Source organism: Scyliorhinus torazame, chromosome 13 (genome assembly GCF_047496885.1).
Source record: "Scyliorhinus torazame isolate Kashiwa2021f chromosome 13, sScyTor2.1, whole genome shotgun sequence".
Lineage (NCBI taxonomy): Eukaryota > Metazoa > Chordata > Chondrichthyes > Carcharhiniformes > Scyliorhinidae > Scyliorhinus > Scyliorhinus torazame.
Window position 1 is genome coordinate 124,288,833 of NC_092719.1, and position 24,259 is coordinate 124,313,091.

Consider the following 24,259-nt stretch of genomic DNA (forward strand, 5'->3'; position numbering starts at 1 on the left):
AGAACCGGTTCCAATGTCCCAGGAATTTGAATTCCTCCCTCTTGCACCATCTCTCAAGCCTTGTATTCATCTTATCTATCCTGACATTCCTACTCTGACTAGCATGTGGCACTGGTAGCAATCCTGAAATTACTATCTTTGAGGCCCTACTTTTTAGTTTAACTCCTAACTCCCTAAATTCAGCTTGTAGGACCTCATCACGTTTTTACCTACATCATTGGTGCCTATATGCACCATGACAGCTGCCTGTTCACTCTCCCCCTCCAGAATGTCCTGCAGCCGCTCCGAGACATCCTTGACCCTTGCACAAAGGAGGTAACATAACATCCTGGAGTCTCGTTTGCATCGGTAAAAACATCTGTCTATTCCCCTTACCATTGAGTCCCCTATCACTGTAGCTCTGTCACTCTTTTTCCTTCCCTCCTGTGCAGCAGAGCCAGCCACGGTGCCATGAAGCTGCTGCCTTCCCCTGGTGAGCCATCTCTCCCAACAGTATCCAAAATGGTACATGTGTTTTGGAACGAGATGACCGCAGGGCATCCCTGCACTGTCTTCCTACTCTTCCTCTGTCTGGTGGGCACCCATTTCCAGTCTCCATCTTTAATTTTTAACTGCGGTGGGACCAACTCTCTGAACGTGCTATCCACGACTTCCTCAGCATCGTGGATGCTCCAAAGTGAATCCATCTGCAGCTCCAGAGCCGTCAAGCAGTCCAACAGGATATGCAGTTAGACACACTTCTTGCACATGAAGGAGCCAGGGACACCGGAAGGGTCTCTGAATTCCCACATCGCACAAGAGGATCATGACACGGGTCTGGGACCTCCTGCCATGACTTAACCCCTTTGCTCTGAAACGAACAGTTTCAATTTAATTGACAGATACATCAGTGATTTGAAAACATTAGTGTGAGTCTACTTGAGTGAATTCTTCATAGGATATAGTTTAAATTAATTCAACATCATCAATGCATCAACCTGTTTTAACAAAAGGCTGAAAATGGACATGACACAAGTTGCCAGTTTTAGACCCTCTGAACACATTGATTAAAAAAATTTAGATAGCATCTGATCATGTCTGTCATAAATATCTTGGAATGAATTACTTTAAATTACAGTGACAATTGATGTGTAGGCAGTACATTCCGCTCCGGACAACCTTGGTCCAAACACGGACAAATGAGTTGAACTCCAGGGGTGAGATGAGAGTGGCTGTCCTTGACATCAAGGCAGCATTTGATCAGGTATGGCATCAGGGGACCCCAGCAAAACTGGAGTCAATGGGAATCAGCGGGAAAATGCTCCACTGGTTGCAGTCATATCTAGCATAAAGAAAGATGGTTTTGGTTGTTGGAGGCCAATCATCTCAGTTCCAGGGCATCACTCTAGGCGGTCCTCAGGGTAATGTCCTTAGGTCCAACCATCTTCAGCTGCTTCACCAATGACCTTCCTTCCAGCACAAGGTAAGAAGTGGAATGTTGGCTGCTGATGGCGCAATGTTTAGCACCATTCATGACTCCTCAGATACTGAAGCAGTCCATGTCCAAATGCAGCAAAACCTGGAAAATATCCAGGCTTGGCCTGACAACTGGCAAGTAACATTTGCGCCATGCATGAGCCAGGTGATGACCATCTCAAACAAGAGAAAAGCTAACCATCAATTCTTGACATTCAGTGGAATTACCATCACTGAATCGCCCATGATTAACATCTTGAGGATTACTATTGACCAGAAACAGAACTGGACTAGCCATGCAAACACTGTGACTACAAGAGCAGGTCAGAGGCTGTGAATCCTGCGGTGAGTAACTCACCTCCTGACTCCCCAAAACCTATACACCACCTCCAAGGAATAAGTCAGAAGTGTGATGGAATACTCTCTACTTGCCTGGATGAGTGCAGCTCCAGCAACACTCAAGAAGCTCGACAGCATCAAGGGCAAAGCAGCCATTTGATTAACACCGTGTCAATAAATATCTACTCCTTCTACCATTGACGCACAGTAGCAGCTGTGTGTACCATCTACAAGGTGCACTGCAGGAACTCACCAAGGCTCCTCAATCAACACCTTCGAAACTCCATTTCCAACTCGAAGGACAAGGGCAGCAGACACATGGAAATGCCACCACAAAAAGTTCCCCTTCAAACCATTCACCAGCCTCACTTGGGAATTTATCTGCGTTCATTCAATGTTGCTGGGTCAAAATCCTGGAACTCCCTCCCAAACAACACCATGGTTGTGCCTATACCACATGAACTGCAGGGGTTCAAGAAGGCAGCTCACGACCATCTTCAAGGGCAATTTGGGATGGGCAATAAATGCTGACCTAGCCAGCGATGCCCACAAAAAAAGTTGTTTTTGTGCACGATAAGGTACCACAAACAGCAATGAAGTAAATGGCTAGTTAATCATTGAGGGACCAAGGACATCAAGAGAACTCCTTGTTTTTCATTGAATATTGCTGTGACATTGTTAACATGTACCTGAAGCACTCAAACAGACTGATGGGACCCCCTCATTATGAATGTTATTCCTGGCATGAGGAAAAGAAAACCTACACTGCAATAAATGGTTAGGTTTTTGAATATACTGTCTGCTACGGTGATGGATATACATTTAATAAAATCCTCAAAACAGGTGCAAACATGGCATTTGTTTCTTGGAGAGAATTGTTAGGATGAAAACTGAACTATTTGTAAAATTGTGAGGAAATGTTACTGCACCACAGGAATGATAACACCAACCAGTAGTATATTTTATGTGTAAACAAATTTCAATTTAAACACAGAATTAACCACATTAACAACAAAGAAATAGCTTTACAAATATGATTTACAACAGTTCTTAAATAAAAGAGAAACTTCAACTTACTTCCTAAACCTGCCTCTATATTCCAATTAAGCAACCCAATATAGTCCAAATTCCACTCATGAATAAAGTTAATAACCAGGTTTCTACTTGCTTTTCTCTGTGCCGAATCTTTGGAGAGAGAACTTTTCAGGATCAAAACTGAAATACCTCTGTTCAGGTTAAAATCCTTGGAAGATCTAACTTTTCAAATAGACCTGGCTCCTCTCCTGAGTTGCATCATCTGTTTAGCCTGAACCAAACACAATAACCCTCATAAATTATCTACATCTGAGCTGTGCTTTAAACATAAACAATATTCCATTAGCAAAACACTTGACCTGCAAAATTAATGGTTACCTCACTTTTACAACCCTCGAATCACAGCTTTAGGAGATCTGCATGCATTTTAACCCAGGTTTTAATAACATTACTGCAAAAAATGTATTAAATATGACAATTTCTTATATTTATCACACAATCTAATGGTGCATTTATGAGCTATTTTGCATGGCGATGCATTTCTCAATTTCATGGCACGATGTTTGTGGTAATTTCATGTCCTGCAGGAAGATTTACTTAGACCTAAAGTGAAGTTATTAATGTTCAGTAAAGTCAAATGTCATTTGCTCGCAACTGCAAGCTAATCTGACAATCTGGTTATGGCATAAAAAATGAAAGATGATAGATATGTTTCTCCAATATCATGCTTATTGAGGACATAAATTCAATTTCCCACCTTTTCCAAAAATTGTAACTTTCTGTGTCCTTCATTGGCTTTGAAGAGTCAAATGTTGATGCAATGCTCTTCATATAATCCTCATTATTTTCTTTTCCAGATGTACATACAGACCACCACCTTAACCATATCCATGAACTTAAGTGCTTCTGTGGCTCTGGGTATGCTGTACATGCCGAAGGTTTACATCATCATCTTCCACCCAGAACAGAACGTCCAAAAGAGAAAGCGTAGCTTTAAAGCAGTGGTGACCGCGGCAACAATGTCTTCACGACTATCCCATAAATCCTCAGACAGGCCTAATGGTGAAGCCAAAACAGAGCTGTGCGAGAATGTAGACCCGAACAGTAAGTAAATGAGATGCATGCAGCATTTATTTTGTTTTCATCATCTTTCTCTGAAGGCCTGACCAGTGGCTCAACCTAACAGCTTCAACCCGATACCCGCTTACACGCCTACTGAGTAGCAACACAGGGAGCTCTGTCTTAAACTTTATAGGTACATTATAGCTAGATTCATGTTATTGTTCTGAGGAATGTTCCAAACCCATTACTAAATTAGTATTTGTATCTCATAATCTTCTGTCTGACCGGGTTAAAGGTGTAAGCACATATTTCAGTCGTCATGATCCTTGTGCTATGATTTTAAATTATTTTGGAACATGCCATTTTGGAACACACCAAGCAAAAGTAATAGTAAGAGGTTGAGTCACGTGATCAGAGAGGTAAATATTACTAAGCTGCTTCAGTTGATATTAACACTGAAAACAAACAAACAACCTGAGGCAATTCCTTCCAATGTTTTAAAACTAGGTGGCTATTCACTTATAAGAGAGTCAAGATTATGGGGTCCAGGCAGGAGAGTGACATTAAGGCCTTAGTCAGATTAGCCATGTATTGAATGGCACAGCAGGCACGAGGGGCTAAATGACCTACTCCTTGATGTGTTGGGTACTCTGCTACACAGACGAACCAACACGGTTGCGAATGGTACAATTCAGTTTTATTGCTAACATTTATTTACAGTGGTAAACTGGTTACTGAGGTTCGATCATAACCCTAGAATCTGTGGACCTATTCCTAATACTATCTTGTAGTGGCACTCAGCACATGGTGGATGTCTGAGTGGCTTGCTATGAGTCTGTGCCCTGAGCTGTTTCCACCTGGAATGCTCAGGAAGTGTCGTGTTCCCTGTTTTGTACTGTGTATGCTCTTGCCTGTGATTGGCTGTGGTGTTGTATGTGTGTTGATTGGTCTGTTGATCTGTCCATCAGTATGTATGTGCTATGATGTTTACCTGACTATCATGACACTCCTGTTCCCATTTCTCATGATCTTAACATCTGACATTCATGTTTGGACACACTCAATACGTTTGAATGATATACTTCTTGAAAGTCTACCAGTGTCTGAGAAACCTATACTAACAAAAATGCACTGCCTATTTTTAAATTACGAGTGCCACAGTGAGAATCATTTTATTTATATGTTCCTCTTGGTGTGAATTACTACCCAATGCATTTGATAAGTACTTTGTTTTTATCACGTTAAGTGAGAAATTAGGTTAAATTGTTGCACAGGTAACCTTTCTTTTACCAGGAAAAAAATGTGATGCATATTGAGTGGGAGTTGAACATGCTTAAAGAGATGCATTTATATAAAATGGGAACAAAATAAATAGATAGGAATACATTGATAAAAAGTGACAAAACAGTGAATAATGGAAGGAATATCCTTTTATGAAGAACCAAACTGGACAGAACACCAAAAGTTAATGAAAAATAATGTAACATATCAGTTGAAGGTACAGTATGAAATTACTGATGTATTGTTCAAGAAACTTGACTAAAGGAAGCTGACATTTTCTCCATTCAGTATTGCCAGTTCTTGAATGAGTGCAAATAAATTTGGATTTTCCATAAATGCCTTCTTGGATTCAGTGATGTCAGTCACTGATCTAAGCAGCCTTTACTTTTATGGGAGTTGATTCACACTACCCTGTTGCTGCATACACCCAAGGATTAATAATAGCAGCCCTTTGTGATCTGCGCTGAAATATTTTCTATCTGTGTTTCTCCAACCTCAAGAGTGATGATTGAGAAAACATTCATTGAGATGAGATTTGATGTGAATCGATTCTTATTTCCCACCAGGTAAACTGCATGATCAGCATCACTTATTTCCATCAGTATGATTTCTCCTTGCATCGTATAAAAGTAATGAGCGTATTATGCTATCCCACGTTGGTGGATATTTGTGCTTCAGTTGAAGTTGGTTTTTGAACACATTTTTCCCATATTCCATCTTTCACCTGTGGTCCTTTACTGCCCAGCTCTAACTTTCAAGCTCTTTCATTAAAGTCTGGCTCCGGTGTTCGCTAAGTCTCACTTACTCCTTTCCCAAAGAGCAAAGTCCATCAGCGGTTGAGTTCAAATGGATCATGTGGATGCAGCAGTAATAAGTTTCTATATTTAATACAATGCGTCTTCCATTGTTTTCAGCACAATCACTTGGATGCTGACCGGAATTCTCCGGCTTTTAGGATTCTCTGTTCCCGCGGCATGGGGTGGCTTCAGTGGGAAATCTCATTGACAAGCGGCGGGAGCATAGAATCCCGCTGCCAGCGAACGGCGAGCTGCCGAGAAACATGGGATTGGGGGACTGGAAAACCCAGCCCAACGATGTGTCTTAAACCCATCTAAGCCTGCCAGTCTTGTCCAATGAATTCTGCTCCTTATGAGGGAAGGCTACACTTCGCCTCAGTATTCATATTTCCTTTTACACATATTAGCTCGAGATGCCATAATTTAAATTTCAGAAACATGGACCTCTATAATGCCTTTGTATATTATTTGATGTTCTGTTGCATTGTACACAGGAAGTCAAGATCAAATGTAGTCATTGGCTCGAGAGGAGTTAGAGGACATGGAATAATTGGATTAAACCATGCAGCCATAATACAGTAACCATTTTAAAGTCAGACACTCTGGGCTGGATTCTCCCAAAATGAGATTATGTCCCCACGCCTGCGTAAAAAGGGTGGCGTTTTATTCCAGAAATTCCTACCTATAAGTCAAACACATTCTCAGCCCTGCAAGAGGCTAGCAGGGACCCGGAGTGAATCTCGCAGCTTTAGCTGTGGACACAGACCCCACACGTCCGGTTTGGTATTTCCGCGCATGCGTATGGCAGCGGCCGCGTCAAGCTCCATGGCGGACTTGGACCGCGGAGCCAGACAGATAAATGAGACCCCTCTGATCGGCCGTGCGCCCAAGCCTGAAACTGCGCAGATTTAATCCCCAGCCACCTAGAAGTGCCCCCCCTGGTCTCCGATCCCCCCGACCAGGGCGGCCGCGGACTGAGCGCAGCCACCATGCCGACTGGCAATAGGTGGTTAGTTCCACGCCGTCGGGAGTGGAGGATTGCTGGGCTGGCCTCTGGCAATGGCCCCTCAGCAGCACGGCGTACTCCGCAGTCACGCTGATTTTCGGGTCCCAGAGAATCGCCGAACCTGTGCCGGTCCCGATTATGGCGTAAAAGTGGATTCTCCGCCCCTGCGCCGGCCGCGATTTGGTGCGGGGCTGCAGAGAATCCAGCCCTCTGTTCTTATGTGCATAAATGTTGATTAATATTATTTATCATTTAATAAAACTAAGGTGTGGTAACTTGAGAAGTAAATCTGACTGGAACATTCGAACTTCTCTGCAGTACAGCTGGAGTGGCTAGGTCCCATACAACTGAAGTACTGCTTCGCTCCCATGTATGAGGGGATGTAATTAAAGTGCGGCTAACAATTATACACAGGTTGCATTGTAAATATAGGCATGGGAGTTAATAGTAATTAATTAAGCTTTTGAGAGCTTCATGGTGTTGCATATGACTAAACCATATACCCAGAAGAGGAAATTTACATTTTAGAACTAGAATGTTAAAAGTAAGATCACAGCACAGAGACTGTCCCTTAGTTGGCCCTGATAAGGTTGCAAAACATTCAGGATCATTCCAGCATCTCCAGAGATGAAAAATTAATCTCCAAGGCATTGCTGTGAGTGACCTAGGAGAAAACATTATCAGGCCATTAAAGAACGTTCCTCCGTTTATACATTGATTAACTTGAAAGCTGAAGGGCATGCAATGCATCTCCAGCAATGTGTCCAAACCAGAGTTTGTGACACTGGGCATTGGAAGTCCCATCATATAATGCCAGCATACAAATGGTGATATGGCCATTTGAGGTTTCTCAGGCAGATAATAAGTGGGTCAGTGCCTCTGCTGAAGTGGATGAGAGAGCAGTCTGAGATAACCAAGTCATGCTTTGTACACTAGTATTCAGTAATGTCAATTCAGAGTCCTGGAATCGGTAAATTTGTGCAATTCCATTGAACAGATGTAGACGAAAAATTTGGAAATAAGAAAAACACAAGTTACTTGGCAATTGTAGTTTACTGTCTTGGAACAAAATGATTTGATAATTGCATAATAAAATGTAATTTATTTCACGATGTGCTAAAGTCACATACTTTGAATTTGGAAATAAATTTGGCAGATTGCTACCACAAATGATTAAATGAGAACACAGGATTCTCGTTCAACCTATTATTCATGTTACATGGAGATCTTATTAATTGTCTCCAATAAAAACTGTATTTACTTAATCCATTTGAGAGATAAATGAGCTATATCGGGAATTTGTGACATGTTGAAATATTATTCACGAGTAGCTTTGTAATTCACAGGCAACTAAGTTAAAGATGACTTGTGAAATTATCCTCATTCGCTAGTTTCTGATCGCTATTCACTTATAATAGTCAGATTTTGTCCATGTTCCATTCGACCCGAAGAGGTTTTGCCCACAAATTGTTGGAAGTGTGAACTAATAATTGTGGAGCGAGGGAAACGGGGCATCTGATACATGAATGAAAAGGCAACCAACAGCATTCCTTTTTAACCAATGTGACGTGAGGCTTGGAAATAAACAACAGAAGGACTGAGACAGAAGACACAGTAAAGAGTTTAATGCAGAAATAAAGAGAGAAAAAAATATAGGCATAAGAGCGGGAGTAAAACAAGAGATGGAAAGGGAAAGTAAACAAAAAAGTTTCAGATCTAAAATTTATAATTTTTAAACCTTCTTAACAAAATTCACAACCTCCAGGAATGAGATCCCACATTTATAATAGGTAATTATCAGTGCCAGAGAGGGTGATTGGCAGGCATTAATGCCGACCATGTCATTAATCGGGCCCATATACTTGTAATTACTCATTCTAAATATCTCCAGCAGGTTTAATCCCAAACTGGGATATAAATTGAGTAACGGCACATCATTCAATGCCATTCCATGGTGAGCCAGACAGCAAGATGCTATTTTGAAAAACTAATGGTGGAGTAATGCAACTCTGACAGCAACTTTTAGATAATCACATTTCACCAGGCAGCTGCCCCTTGCCTGAAGTTGCTACACTATTTATGTATAAATGATGAGTGCGGTTGTAGTTGCCATTATCTTGACAGCAAACAACTGGCCCATTTATTTTTTCAAAGTAATAATAAGGCCTCTCCTGCTTAAATCGTTTCAGTCCATGTTCAGCATTCAAGACATTTTCTTCCATCCCATTCCTCTGTCTCCGTGTCACTTGACCTGCTATTCAGTTTGCATATTCGCAATTAGAGAGACTTTTATATCATAGAATCCCTACAGTGCAGAATGAGGCCATGAGGCCCATCGAGTATGCACCGACCCTCCGAAAGAACACTTTACCGAGGCCCACTCCCCACCCTATCCCTGTAACCCCATAACCTAACTAGCACATCTTTGGACACGAAGGAGCAATATAGCTTTGCCTATCTCGGACAACAGTTCTCAAGCAGAGATGGATATTGATGAATATTGATGCAAAGCACTTCTTTTCCTGTTGTATCTGTATACTGGTGCTCTCTCTTGGTCAATAAATGAGAATGGGGTCTGTGCTTTCTCACTCTCTAAATGCCTTTTTCAGGACCTGTAAACTGCTGAATTTTGGACATATTCAGCAGTGTAAGATCCCCCTCATTTATAGGGAGGGGCAGTTTTAACCTATCACGTTAGATGGGAGTGGACAAGTTTGGGTTAGCTTGAACTTCTTCACATTGAGCTCCTTCTTGGCTGGAGCTGCTGATATCTCCAACATCTGGTGCAGACACGATGGACCAAATGGCTTTCTTCTGCACCATCACAATTCTGTGATTGATCTTGTGCTTCACCACTCTGTGCTGCAAAAGAGCAATCGCTGATGTTTTATGTGAAGACCATAAGACCATGAGACATAGGAGCAGAATTAGGGCACTCGGCCCATCAAGTCTGCTCCGCCATTCAATCATGGCTGATATTTTCTCATCCCCATTCTCCTGCGTTCTCCCCATAATCCCTGATCCCCTTATTAATCAAAAACCTATCTATCTCTGTCTTAAAGAAACTCAGTGATTTGGCCTCCACAGCCTTTTATGTCAAAGAGCTCCACAGATTCACCACCCTCTGGCTGAAGAAATTCCTCCTCATCTCTGTTTTAAAGGATTGTCCCTTTACCCTGAGATGTTGTCCTCTGGTTCTAGTTTTTCCTACAAGTGGAAACATCCTCTCCATGTCCACTCTATCCAGACCACGCGGTATCCTGTAAGTTTCAATAAGATCCCCCCTCATCCTTCTATACTCCAATGAGTACAGACCCAGAGTCCCCAACCGTTCCTCATAGGACAAGTTTTTCATTCCATGGATCATTCTTTTGAACCTCCTCGGGACCCTTTCCAAGGCCAGCACATCCTTCCTTAGATACGGGGCCTAAAAATGCTGACAATACTCCAAATGGGGTCTGACCAGAGCCTTATACAGCATCAGAAGTACATCCCTTAGGGAGGTGAATACATTGCATTCTCTTTTCTGAGAGAAAAACAGGTAGAGTGAGCACATGATTTTATCAGAAGATTGTGTGCTTCCCCGCTGGTTCAGGGAGCTACTTACTGCAAACACATTATTTTATGGATGCAGTGTCTAGATATTGAGATGGACCGCAAGGACCACAACCATAAAGGTTCCACTCCCTCACGGCCCAGCTGGTGTGTGAGCATATTCAGAACATCATGCAAATCAATGCCCTGTATCGTGAAAGCAGTAATGCTGTCCCTATTCTGCATCAGTCTGCTCACCCATGCAAAGCTGTTGTTTTTGAGTTGGGCAGATTGCAGAAGGCCATGCAGGGAGACCCAAAAACAGTTCTGGCACTACAGATCCATGACTTTGGTCTGTACTGCCTTAGAATGGATGGCAACAGTCTGGGCTGAGCTGACTGTCAGGAAACAGGAAGCGCACTGGCACAGAAACAGTGGTGGGAGCGCATTTGTTGCCATCGTAAAAGGACAGTAGGTTCCCACCGTGCCATTGCAACTTTCCCAGAGCTGCACCTCAGTTATCCCAGTGATGTGGTTGGGAACAGATTACTGGACTGCTGCGATACCCTGAATCTTTGCGCACCAGTATCTGCAGCCATAGTGACAACAGTCTGCGTGTGTGTGGCAACAGCCTGCGTATGGTCTCAGTCTGAGCTTCCAGTGCAGCATGCCAATGTTGAGGGGCTTTTGCTTGTACAGCAATGGAAACTGAGAGATCATCCAACAGACATTGCATCGTGGTTGGGTTGACATTAGTGGTAATGAAATTGGTCACCATTTCTTGGGAGTTGTGGTGTGGTGGTATTGTCACTGGACTAGTTAATCCAGGGACCCAAGTTAAAGCTCTGGATTTGAATCCCGCCACAGCAGATGGTGAAATTTGAATTCAATAAAAATCTGGAAATATAAAGTCTAATGATGACCATGAAAATATTGTCAATTGTTGTAAAAACACATCTGGTTCATTAATGGCCTTTAGGGAAGGAAATCTGCCGTCCTTACCTGGTCAGATCCACATACAACTTCAGATCCATGGAAGTGTGGTTCAGTCAGAAATGGTCCAGCAGGTCGCTCAGTTCAAGGGCAATTAGAGATGCGCACATCTCTTGAATGAAGGTTTTTAAATCCATGCTGCAAAGGATGGGTCCCAAACTCTACACAACGCCATGTGCACGGCTGGCATCCAACTCCTCCATGCTAATTGCCAGTGATAACAAGTTTTCGAGCAGCCCTGAAATGGGCCAAGCATTTCTGTGCACATAATCATCAGCCTTATTCTGTAGGCCACCTCGTCAGAGTCTCGTTCTGAGTCCTTCACACCAGAACTTGTGAATGAGCTCACCTCTGTTGGAGCTGGCACCTGCACTAGCCTCCCTCCCCTAACCCCACCTTGGCTGCAGCCAACATGTGCCCTGTGTCTCACCTGGTATAGATTCCACCTAAACTTCCCTTTAAAGCATGTCTAGTATGTCTAAACTGGTGGTCGCAGGTGTGAGAACAAGCGGCGGGGTTTCTGCAATCACTGCCTTCTTCATTTTCCAGAAGTTGCTGCTGCACTACTGCCTGGCCAGGTGGAAAAGTGGTAGTTGTAGGAGATTCTATATTTAGGGGAACTGATAGCATCCTTTGTAAGCAGGACCAAGAGTCCCACATGGTATCTTGCCTAACAGGTGCCAGGGGGAGGGACATCTCTAACTGTCTTGAAAAGATATTGGAGTGGGAGATGGAGGATCCAGTAGTTGTGGTCCATGTTGGGACAAACAACATAAGCAAGACTAGAAAAGAGGAGCTGTTTGGGGAATATCAGGATCTCGGAACAAATTTCAAGAACAGGTCCTCAAGGGTTTTTTCTCTGGATTGTTTCACTGTGCCGAGGACCCTGGTTCAACCCCGATCCCGGGTCACTGTCCGTGTGGAGTTTGCACATTCTCCCCGTGTCTGCATGGGTCTTAACCCCAAAACTGAAAAATATGCAGGGTAGGTGAATTGGCCATGCTAAATTGCCTCTTAATTGAAAAAGAATTACAAATATATATTAAAAGAGAAAAAAAATTCTGGATTATTACTTGAGTCATGTGGAAATTGGCATAGGGATGAGAAAATTAAGGAAGTAAACACATGGCTCAAAGAATGGTGTGGGAAAGAGGGGTTCCATTTCACGGGGCACTAGCATCAGTATTGGGACAGGAGGGACTTTAAACTAGCAAATGGGGGGGGAGAGGAAGGCCTCAGAGGAACTCAACTGTTCCAAAAACAGATAGCAGGGCAGAGAATAAAGAAATAGTCAGGAACCTAACTTCAGAAACTGCAGCCAATGGAAAAACTACAAGACGTATACTGGTGAAACCAAAAGTGAAAAATAATAAACAAGTGAATAAAGCGTCAGTGCTGAGGGACGTCAGGGGAATAGCTCAATTAAGAGTTCTATATACAAATACACAGAGTATAAGGAATAAAATAGATGAGTTGCAGGTGCTAATGCAAGTTAAAGTATGATTTAGTTGCTATAACAAAGACATGGCTGCAGGATGGCCGTGACTGGAAACTAAATATACCTGGTGATGAAGTTTGCAGGAGGGTCAGAGAATATGTCAGAGGGAGTGGAGTAGCCTTGCTGATCAGAAATACTATCACCTCAATGTTGAGGGAGGATAGAATGAGGGCAAAGCATCCAGTGGAGACCATATGGCTGGAACTGAGGAGCAAAAAAGGATCTAAAACTGTAATGGGTGTTGTGTATCGACCCCTTCATCGCAGTTCTGAGGGGCTAGATGTATGAAAGCAGAAATTAGGCAAGTATGTGGCAAAGGCAGTGTAGTGTTAATGGGGGATTTCAACGTACTCATAGATTGGGAGAGGCAGACAAGCACCTGTCAGGAAGGTAGTGAATTTCTGGAATGTGTCCGGGATAGTTTCCTGCTGCAATATGTTCCAGATCCAACAAGGGGACAGGCGATATTAGATTTAGTTGTGAGTAATGAGCCCAATTTAATTAGCAGTCTGACTGTGTGCGAACATTTGTCAAATAGTGATCACAACATCGTTGAACTTAGTGTAGCGTTTGAAAGTATAAAGCATACGTCAGATACTAGAATTTTAGACTTGGGTAAGGCTGACTCTAATGGGATGAGGCAGAGACTGTCCACAGTAAACTGGAAAGATCTGTAATAGGTCAAACAACTGAAGATCAATGGGGAATATTTAAACAAGCATTTAACAAGGTACAGAGTGAGTTATATCCCTGCGAGGAAAAGGCCGTGCTCCACAAAAGAAGTCAGCCATGGACAACAAAAGAGGTTAGGGACAGCATAAAACTAAAAGAGAGGGCTGACAAAAATGCAAAACACGGCACAGATCCGGACGAATGGGATAGATACAAAGACCAGCAAAGGGTCACAAAGCAGCTCATAAGAGATACTGATCGGGGTTATGAAAGGAAACTTGCGAGGGAAATCAAAAGCAATAAGGAGAAATGTTATAGTTACGTAAAGGGGAAGCGGGTTGTAAAGATGAGTATAAGCCCACTAAAAGTTGAAAATCGCGATATTGTCATCGATAATGGGGAAATGGCAGACATGGGGAACAATTACTTTGCTTCAGTTTTTACAGCAGGAAAGGAGGATAACTTGCCGGAAGTTCCAAAAAAATTAATAGTCAATAGAGGACACAGACTAATACAACTAGCGTAAGTACAACATCACTAACTAGGAAATTAATGTAACCAAAGAGCGACAAATCCCAGGACCTTACGGTTTCCATCTGAGGGTGTTAAAGGAAGTAAGGGAGCACATTGTAGATGCCCGAACTATAATCTTCCAGAATTCCCTCAATTCAGGAGTAGTCCCTCTGGATTGGAAAATTGCACATGTCACTCCACTTTTTTAGAAGGGTGAAACCAGGGAATTACAGACCAGTTAGCCTAATGTTTGTGGTGGGGGAATTGCTGGAATCTGTAATCAGGGATGGGGTAACTGAACACCTTGAAAAATGTTGGTCGATCAGGGAGAGCCAGCATGGATTTGTGAAGGGAAGGTCATGCCTGATTATCTTGTTTAATATTTTGAGGAGGTGACTAAGGTAGTGGACAGGGGAATGTCTATGGATGTCATTTATATGGACTTCCAAAAGGCATTTGATAAAGTCGCACACAAGAAACTGTTAACTAAGGCGGAAGCCAAAGGAGTTGAGGGCAAATTATTGACATGGTTGGGAAATTAGTTGAGTGGCAGGCGACAGAGAATGGGGATAATGGGTAATTACTCTAATTGGCAGGCAGTGACTAGTGGTGTCACCACAGAGATCTGTCCTGGGGCCTCAATTATTCACACTATTCATTAATGGATGATGGCATACAAAGTCATATATCTAAATTTACGGATGATACAAAGTTAAGAGGCATTGTAGACAGTTGAGATGATAGCATAAAATTGCAGGGTGATATTGACAGACTAGGAGAATGGACAACATTGTGGAAGATGAAATTTAATGGAAGCAAGTGTGAGATTATCCATTTTAGACCAAAAAGGGACAGAGCAGAGTACTTTCTGAATGGAAAGAGGTTCGGTACAGAGGATGTTCAAAGAGACTTGAGGGTTCAGGTCCCTAGGTCCTTGAAATGCCAGGAACAAGTGCAAAAAATAATCAAAAATGCTAATGGAATGCTAGCCTTTATATCTAGAGAATTGGAATATAAAGACACAGGGATTATGCTGCAGCTATACAAAAGCCTGGTTAGACCCCACTTGGAGTACTGTGAGCAGTTCTGGGCACCATACCTTAGGAAGGATATTTTTGCCATGGGTGGAGTGCAACATAAATTTGCAAAACTGATACACGGATTACAGGGGTGGAGTTACGAGTAGACATTACTCAAATTATACCAGTTTTTGCTAGAATTCTGAAGGCTAAGGGTGATTTGGTCGAAGTATTCAAGATTTAACAGGGAAAGACAGGATAGAAAAAGATAAACTAGCTTGGAGATTCTAAAACTGGGGACATAGTCTAAAACTTAAATTAAATTGTTTGGGAGAGATTTTAGGAAGAACCTCACTCAAAGGGCAGTAGAGGTTTGGAACTCTGTCCCACCAACAGCAGTTGAATATAGATCATTTGTTAATTTTAAATCTGAGATAGATTTTGTGAAGCAAAGATATTGAGGAAAATGGTCCAAAGACAGGTATATGGAGTTAGGTCACAAATCAGCCATGATCTCATTGAATCGCAGGACAGGGCCAAGGGGCTGAATGGTTTACTCCTGTCCTATGTTCTTATGTTCCTAATTCCTGGGTGAAAGGAAGAAGACAAGGGGAGAAAGGGAGGTTTGGCGGTGCATGCTTACGTTATCTGCAGCTTACAATTCAGAACAAGTTGTGGCATGAGGGGAAAGTGGGATATGAAGAGGATTAGGTATGAACATATTGTCACTCATTAGTTTCAGACCCACTGTTGGCCATTACATCAGCAATGACAAGAGCCATCTCCTCCAGTTGCATCTGTTCCTCATTGGCTAGATGCTGCTACCTGTATACAGACTTTTCCTTTGAGAGAGAGGGCAGTGTGTAAATGAATGTGCTGCAATGTCTTTACGTGGTGTGTCTTTCATGGTTGGATAGCTGGCAGTGTGAACAAGCTCTGGGATGTGTGTGTGTGTTATGTGTGATGAGGATGGGGAGAAACTATAAAGGTTATATGAATCCTAATTGCTAGATATGTTGGGAATGTGGGTGATGGGGGTGTGGTGCATTGAACAAGAGTATGAGACGAATGGTGCAGTTCTTGGGAAATGATATTTGAAGATGCATTCACTAACCCTTAACACTCATGAGGTCACTTAACACCTTGCAGCATTATATGCAGGCCCTGGGGACTACACAGCTGAGCATTGACCCTAATGCACCCACCCCCTGACTGCCGCATGCTCCCATTTCCTTTGCAGTATTTGAGCTTCTCTCTTCTCTTGTCCACCTCCAATACGCATCTGAGAACCTTGGAGCACAATCTCTGCACTTCTTTGCCATTCCTATGTCTTTTCCTGGTCTAACTCACTTACATGTGACTTTGAGCACTTGCTCCAATTAAAGCACATCTTCCCTTTAACAGTGGAGAGGTGACCATACTTCTAAAGCAGTAATTTAAGTATTTTGAGACACACTCTCCTTTTAAAAAAAATGTTTTTTAAATGTTTCCAATTAAGGGACAATTTGGCGTGGCTAATCCTCCTACCCTGCACATCTTTGGGTTATGGGGCTGAGACCCAGGCAGACACTGGGAGAATGTGAAAACTCCACACAAACAGTGACCCGGGTCTGTGAGGCAGCAGTGCTAACCACTGCTCCATTGTGCTGCCCCACAGACTCACATTTTTGATAAAATTCTATATGCATTCATGATTTTTCTTTTGATCCATCTTTATTTTTTTAAGTCATCAAAACTATGTGCTGTACTATCATTCCCATGAATGCTTTATATAAATTTATTCATTTATACCAACATTGTGTTCTTATTTTCTGTAATATTGCTACTATGCAATCTGATATTTTATAAGCTAATTTCCCCCTTCATGACTGTCATTGTCGATACTATTTCTCTGACACGATTCAGCAATTTCCCAATGTTAAATGTCATTTGCAATTCATCTGAAGAATAGATTGATCTCTGTGGATTTCTTTGAACTATATCTACTTCATTGAAACACTCCATTTTCCTAAATTGTAGATATTTGATTTGCCTGGTGATGGCTCATAATAAACCTTGAAAAAGTGGTCCCACTTGTGTCTTTTGGAAAACTGTTGATTCCTGCAAGCCGTTTGAAGCTACAGTCGTCTCGTGATTCAAGTTTTTGAGGATTAAATTCTCACTTTGTTAAAGTGCTTAACTTGAATTACTGGATAAATCATTTTTTTTCAGTGCTAATATACTTTTGAATTAACAAAAAACAGGCTGTCACATCATTGCTACCTATTCTTGAACTATCTCCTACTTCCTATTCCAATATCGTCTGCTCGTTGAATGCAGAGTGTTCCATTGTGTTCACGAGACAGCGGTGAATGAACGGATCAAATGCTTTCTGAAAGTTGAGATGTAATCGACCGGCTGCACTACCTTCAACCACTAAACTCAAGAGCATCTTCAAAGAGCACCAATGCCTTTTGCTTGTCAATGTGTGCTTTTAATGAATCCATGTTGGCTTTTATTTCGAGTCTTTACAGTTACAAGGTGAATCTCAGTTGTCTCCTCTGTAATAAGCCTCAGTATTTATTTTTTTTGTTGAGTACCAGATGCCAAGCTATCAGCTCTGTAATATTTCGGCTAGAGCTGCTGAGTTGGAAGCTATGTTTAGTCAAATTCAGCCAGAAACCTTACATATTACTGTAATGACCACTGATATTATGCAAATGATCTTAATCCAAAATCTGTGTATTCAGATAACTAAAAGTTTGGAGAAACTATCTGCCATCCATAAAATCAGGTTAGATTTAATTTTAATAAAAAGCAAGTATGTATTTTTGTACAGTATGAGCTACCCCACCCCCCCACAGCAAGTTCCCCAGTAGCGTGATGGGCGAGCCACGCAAAACGCCGTAAACATAGGACCATAAAACATAGGAGCATCATTAGGCCACTCGGCCCATCGAGTCTGCTCCGCCATTCAATCATGGCTGATATTTTTCTCATCCCCATTCTCCTGCCTTCTCCCGATAACACCTGATCCTCTTATTGATCAAGAACCTATCTATCTCTGTCTTAAAGACGCTCAGTGATTTGGCCTCCGCAGCCTTCTGTGGCAAAGAGTTCCACAGATTCACCACACTCTGGCTGAAGAAATTCCTCCTCTTCTTTGAAATGAAATGAAAATCGCTTATTGTCACAAGTAGGCTTCAAATGAAGTTACTGTGAAAAGCCCCTAGTCGCCACATTCCGGCGCCTGTTCGGGGAGGCTGGTGCGGGAATTGAACCGTGCTGCTGGCCTGCCTTGGTCTGCTTTAAAAGCCAGCTCTTTAGCCTTGGGGTAAACCAGCCCCGGTTTTAAAGGATCGTCCCTTTAGTCTGAGCTGGTGTTCTCTGGTTCTAGTTTTTCCGACAAGTGGAAACATCCTCTCCACGTCCACTCTATCCAGGCCCTGCAGTATCCTGTAAGTTTCAATAAGATCCCCCCTCATCCTTCTATACTCCAACGAGTACAGACTCAGAGTCCTCAACCGTTCCTCATACGACAAGCTGTTCATTCCACGGAGCATTCTTCTGAACCTCCTCTGGACCCTTTCCAAGGCCAGCACATCCTTCCTTAGATACAGGGCCCAAAACTGCTCACAATACTCCAAATGAGGTCTGACCAGAGCCTTATACAGCCTTGAGAAGTACATCCCTGGTCTTGTATTCTAGCCCTCTTGACAGGAATGCTAACATTGCATTTGCCTTCTTAACTGCCGACTGAACCTGCACGTCAACCTTAAGAGAATCGTGACCAAAGACTCCCAAGTCCCTTTGTGCTTCTGATTTCCTGAGCATTTCCCCATTTATAAAATAGTCTATGCCTAAATTCCTCCTTCCAAAGTGCATAACCTCACACTTTTCCACATTGTATTTCATTTGCCACATCATTGCCCACTTTGCTAGCCTGTCCTAATCCTTCTGCAGTCCCCTTGCTTCCTCAATACTACATGTCCCTCTATAGATCTTTGTATCATCTGCAAACTTAGCAACAGTACCTTCAGTTCCTTCTTCCAGATCATTAATGTATATTGTGAAATGTTGTGGTCCCAGCACAGACCCGAAGGCACACCACTAGTCACCAGCTGCCACCCTGAAAATTACCTCTTCCTGCCTCCAGTGATTCCTGCAAGATCACCACCAATGCCTCCACAATCTTCTCAGCTATCTCATCGGCTGGACCAAAAGATCCCGCTGGCGGCCACTGTCGAGTTGCCACTGCCACGGGGAAACCTGGCCCAGGAAAATCCGCCATAGTCGGACCAGCAAAACCCACCCTGTTTCATTTCTTTGCTTGTGGATTCAATGCTGTTTTTTTTTAGGTAAACAGGTAACATTTCCATGAAGAGACTTCTAATTCCTTGAACTGTGAAATGCAGGCCTTACTGATCTTCACATCTTTGCATATTCCTGGGTGAAAGTGACAGCTAGGGGTCTTCTCTCATGAAAACATGTATAAAAATAAATTTAACACAACTACTGGTTTCAATTCTTACTCAAGTATCCACATAAAAGATCTATCGTCACTCATTTACTTTTTCTGTGCCAGCAAACAATTGTTTAGATTCCTTTTGTTGTCTATCTTATACTTCCTCGCAGTCACTGGTCATCTTCAGCTGACTTTGAGATGACTTCTTGTCAGTATACATTGCAAAAGAAAGCAAAGTGATTTGCATTAATATAGAGATTTCCATGATCATCAGACCTTTCAAAACCCTTTGCAGCCAATTACGTAGTTTTGAAGTGTAGCTTATGTTGCAATGTAGGAAACCCGGTAGCCAAGTTGTGCTCAACAAGCTCTGATAAACTGCAATGTGTTAATGACCAGGTAATGGTTTTTTTTGTGATGTTGATTAAGGGATAAACATTGACCAAGACACCAGAGATAATTCCCTGCTCCTCTTTGAAATAATGCCTTGGCATCTTTTACGTCTAACTCAGCAGGCAGTTGGAATCTCAGTTTTAAGAGGACTTCTCCAAAAGTACAGTGCTCCCTCAATGCTACACTCGAGTGTCAGCCTTGATTTTTATCAATAAATGAATTCCAGCTCCTGTCAAGATCAGAATTGACCTTATTTGCAGTTGCAGGCTTCATTAATTTTATTTTCTTCATGGGAAGGTTTTTCTTTTCCAAACCGCCACAATCGCCTTAAAATGTTTCATTTCTGTTATTAGATTTCTTTTGTGCTGCTTCATTCTTAATCCTCTCTACCGCTCCATTCATGCTCAAAGCATGCCACTTTAAATTTGTGCATCTCTTCAATATTTTTGGTGATCTCTTTTATTACAACATTGGATTTCTTCTCATTAAAATGAAGTGCCTTATTTTATACTTCCAGCTAAGATAAGGCTGTGAGAATTTCACTCCCAATTAGTGATTAAATCATAATTGATTGAATCTATGTCATCCCTTTCTGTCACTGTAACTTTTACTGTTTCCATAAAACTCATTTTGCTAGCCCTAATATATTAAATATAAACTGATGCGCATCTCATGGTTTTCATTATAATCTTTTATAGTAGTAATCTGTCACTATTCATTCTTCCTTTCAACTGGACCACATCAAATTTCTTTCCTGAATTACACTAAACAATGTTCACTGTTTCGTTTTTACCAGTCTCGTTTGTCCTGTTGGACCATTCTATTCTTATTGGTCAGACTGTTGACATCACTACCAACTTCCCCCCAAAAATATACTTTATTCTTCAAATACCTGAAAGATCATTACAAACATTTCAAAGTGGCCATCACAAATTGAACAAGAACAAAGAACAATCCAGCACAGGAACAGACCCTTCTGCCCTCCAAGCTGTACCGTTCATGAGACTACCCTTGGCCAAAATCCTCAGCACTTCCTGGTGCTGTATCCCTCTATACCTATCCTATCCACACATTTGTCATGATGCCTTTTGAACGCCGTTAATGTATCTGCTTCCACAACCTCCCCAGGCAGCACGTTCTAGGCACTCACAACCCTCTGTGTAAAAACGCTGCCTTGCACATCTCCTCTAAACATTGCCCCACGAATCTTAAACCTACGCCCCTAGTGACTGACCCCTCCACCTTGGGAAAGAGTGCCTGCCCACCCACTCTATCCATGACCCTCATAATCTTGTAGACCTCTATCAGGTTGCACCGCAACTTCTGTCATTCTAATGAAAACAGTCCGAGTCTATTCAATCTCTTCGCCTAGCAACACCCTCCAGACCAGGGGACTCACTTAGTTCTAGGGGCTTGGATGGGGCAGAGTTTGTAAGGTGTATCCAGGAAGACTGATGTGTTGGGTGTTCTGGATCACATACAGGTCACCAACACTTGAAATAGTACAACACTATTTTATTAAAATGTTCACTATTTAAACATACTTGAACTGTAGGTAAATACGATACTAGCTTTAACTAAAGACCTTTGCCTTGTCCTAACCAGTTGATGCACTCAGCACATGGTGAATGTCTGTGTTGCAGGCTGTGAGCTATGTGCTCCTAGCTAGCTGCTACTCGAATGAGCGGGAACTCTGATGCCCCCTGTCTTTATAGTGCGTGTGCTCTCACTGGTGATTGGCTGCGGTGTTGTGTATGTTGATTGGTCCCACTGTGTGTCCATCAGTGTGTGTCTGCACCATGATATACTGGTATATATTATGACATCCCCCTTTTATATAAAAAAAATGTGCCTGCGTGACAATAAATAGTGTGTGGTGAATGTTCCTGACTATGTGTGTGCGAAATATTTACAGGACTATGTACATAAAACTAAGCTATTTACATGGGAAGGTGCCTGGTGCAGAAAAAACAGTGTGTCACACAAATAACGAGATGAACATTACATACAAACCACTTGAACGATTAAACGGAAGAACAGAACAAACCAGAGTGTCCATTAGTGCACAAAGTTCACAAATTAAGTCTCTTGAGGTGGGCGAAGAATTCTGGTTGACCGCCTCAAGGATGGGTCAGGAGCCACCGGCTGAGGAGTGGGCTGGACTGCGTCAGAGTGAGGAGGATGCAGAGTAACCGGAATCTCCACACAGTCCAGGTCAGGGACAACAGGAGGGCGTGGCACTGGCGGAGGATCACAAAGCGAGCATGGAACGAGACGAAGGGCACGCCGATTACGGCGGCGAATGGAGCCATCCGGTAGACGAACCAGGAACGAGCGGGGAGCCACCTGCCGAAGAACCACAGCAGTTGCAGACCAGCCACCATCCGGAAGTTGGATGCGGATGTTGTCATCTGGAGCCAGAGCAGGGAGATCAGCTGCACGGGAGTCATGAGCCGCCTTGTGCTGTGCACAAGACAGTTTCATTCGTTGAAGGACCGGAACGTGGTCGAGGTCAGGGGCGTGAATGGACGGCACCGTCGTCCTCAGGGTGTGACCCATGAGCAGCTGGGCTGGCGACAGGCCAGTGGACAGTGGGGCCGAGGGATAGGCCAACAGGGCGAGGTAGAAGTCGGATCCCGCATTGGCAGCCTTGCAGAGGAGCCGTTTGACTATGTGGACGCCCTTCTCCGTTGCCATTGGATTGGGGGTACAGAGGACTGGATGTCACATGCACAAAGTTGTACCTCCTGGCAAAGTTGGACCATTCCTGGCTTGCAAAGCAGGGGCCATTGTCCGACATCACAGTGAGTGGGATGCCGTGATGAGCAAAGGTGTCCTTACAGGCACGGATGACTGCAGACGATGTGATGTCGTGCAAACGTACCACCTCCGGGTAGTTTGAAAAATAGTCTACAATCAGAACATAGTCGCTGCCCAGCGCATGGAACAGATCGATGCCGACCTTGGACCAAGGGGACGTGACCAACTCATGGGGCTGTAGGGTCTCACGTGGTTGGGCCGGCTGGAACCGCTGACAGGTGGGGCAGTTGAGCACTGTGTTGGCGATGTCGTCATTGTTGCTGGGCCAGTACACTGCCTCTCGGGCCCGTCGGCGGCACTTCTCCACGCCAAGATGGCCCTCGTGTAGCTGTTCCAAGACAAGCTGGCGCATGCTGTGCGGGATAACAATGCGGTCCAGCTTCAGGAAGACACCATCGACTACCGCCAGCTCGTCTCTGATGTTGTAGAACTGCGGGCATTGGCCCTTGAGCCACCCGTCTGTTAGATGGCGCATGACACGCTGTAGCAGGGGGTCAGCCGCAGTCTCGCGGCGAATTTGGACGAGGCGTTCATCCGTGTCCGGTAGATTGGAGGCCACGAAGGCCACATGGGCGTCAACCTGGCAGACGAATCCCGCTGGGTCACAGAGCATCGGCTATGATCAGGTCTTTGCCCGGGGTGTATATGAGCTGGAAGTCATATCGCCGGAGTTTGAGCAGAATGCGCTGGAGGTGAGGCGTCATGTCATTCAAGTCTTTTTGTATTATATTGACCAGCGGGCGATGGTCGGTCTCGATGGTGAATTGGGGAAGGCCGTACACATAATCATGAAACTTGACGACACCGGTCAAAAGGCCCAGGCACTCCTTTTCTATCTGCGCGTAGCGCTGTTCCGTAGGGGTCATGGTGCGTGACGCATATGCAACGGGGGCCCATGATGAGGTCTCATCACGTTGCAGGAGCACTGCCCCAATGCCAGATTGGCTGGCATCGGTCGAAATTCTGGTCTCTTTTGCTGGATCAAAAAAGGCCAATACCGCGGCCGTGGTAAGTTTGGTTTTAAGTTCTGTCCATTCGCGCTCGTGGGCAGGAAGACATTGGAAGTCAGTCGTCTTCCTGACCAGGTTCCTGAGAGCTGTGGTATGAGAGGCGAGGTTAGGGATGAACTTCTCTAGGAAGTTGACCATGCCCAGAAATCGGAGGACCGCCTTCTTGTCCTCTGGCTTTTTCATGGCTGTGATAGCAGCCACCTTGTCCGCATCCGGCCGCACACCCAACTGGGAGATGTGGTCCCCGAGGAACTTGAGTTCTCTCTGGCCGAAGGGGCATTTGGCTCTGTTGAGGCGTAGGCCCCGCTTCCGTATGCGTTTGAACACGGGCTGGAGGCGACTGATATGCTCCTGCGGGGTGGTGGATCAAATGATTATGTCGTCGACA

The 24,259-nt window shown here is 43.5% G+C and overlaps 1 protein-coding gene across 4 annotated transcripts in view; it reads left to right on the forward strand.

The window, feature by feature from the left end:
- Positions 1-24,259, forward strand: part of LOC140388266 (metabotropic glutamate receptor 7-like) — a 1,207,316-nt gene that overhangs the window by 1,150,432 nt on the left and 32,625 nt on the right. For all 4 annotated transcript variants that reach the window (XM_072472130.1, XM_072472129.1, XM_072472131.1 and 1 more), the window contains one exon: positions 3,687-3,933. In XM_072472130.1, coding sequence (XP_072328231.1) covers positions 3,687-3,933 — 247 coding nt within the window. The remainder of the gene's footprint in view (positions 1-3,686; positions 3,934-24,259) is intronic.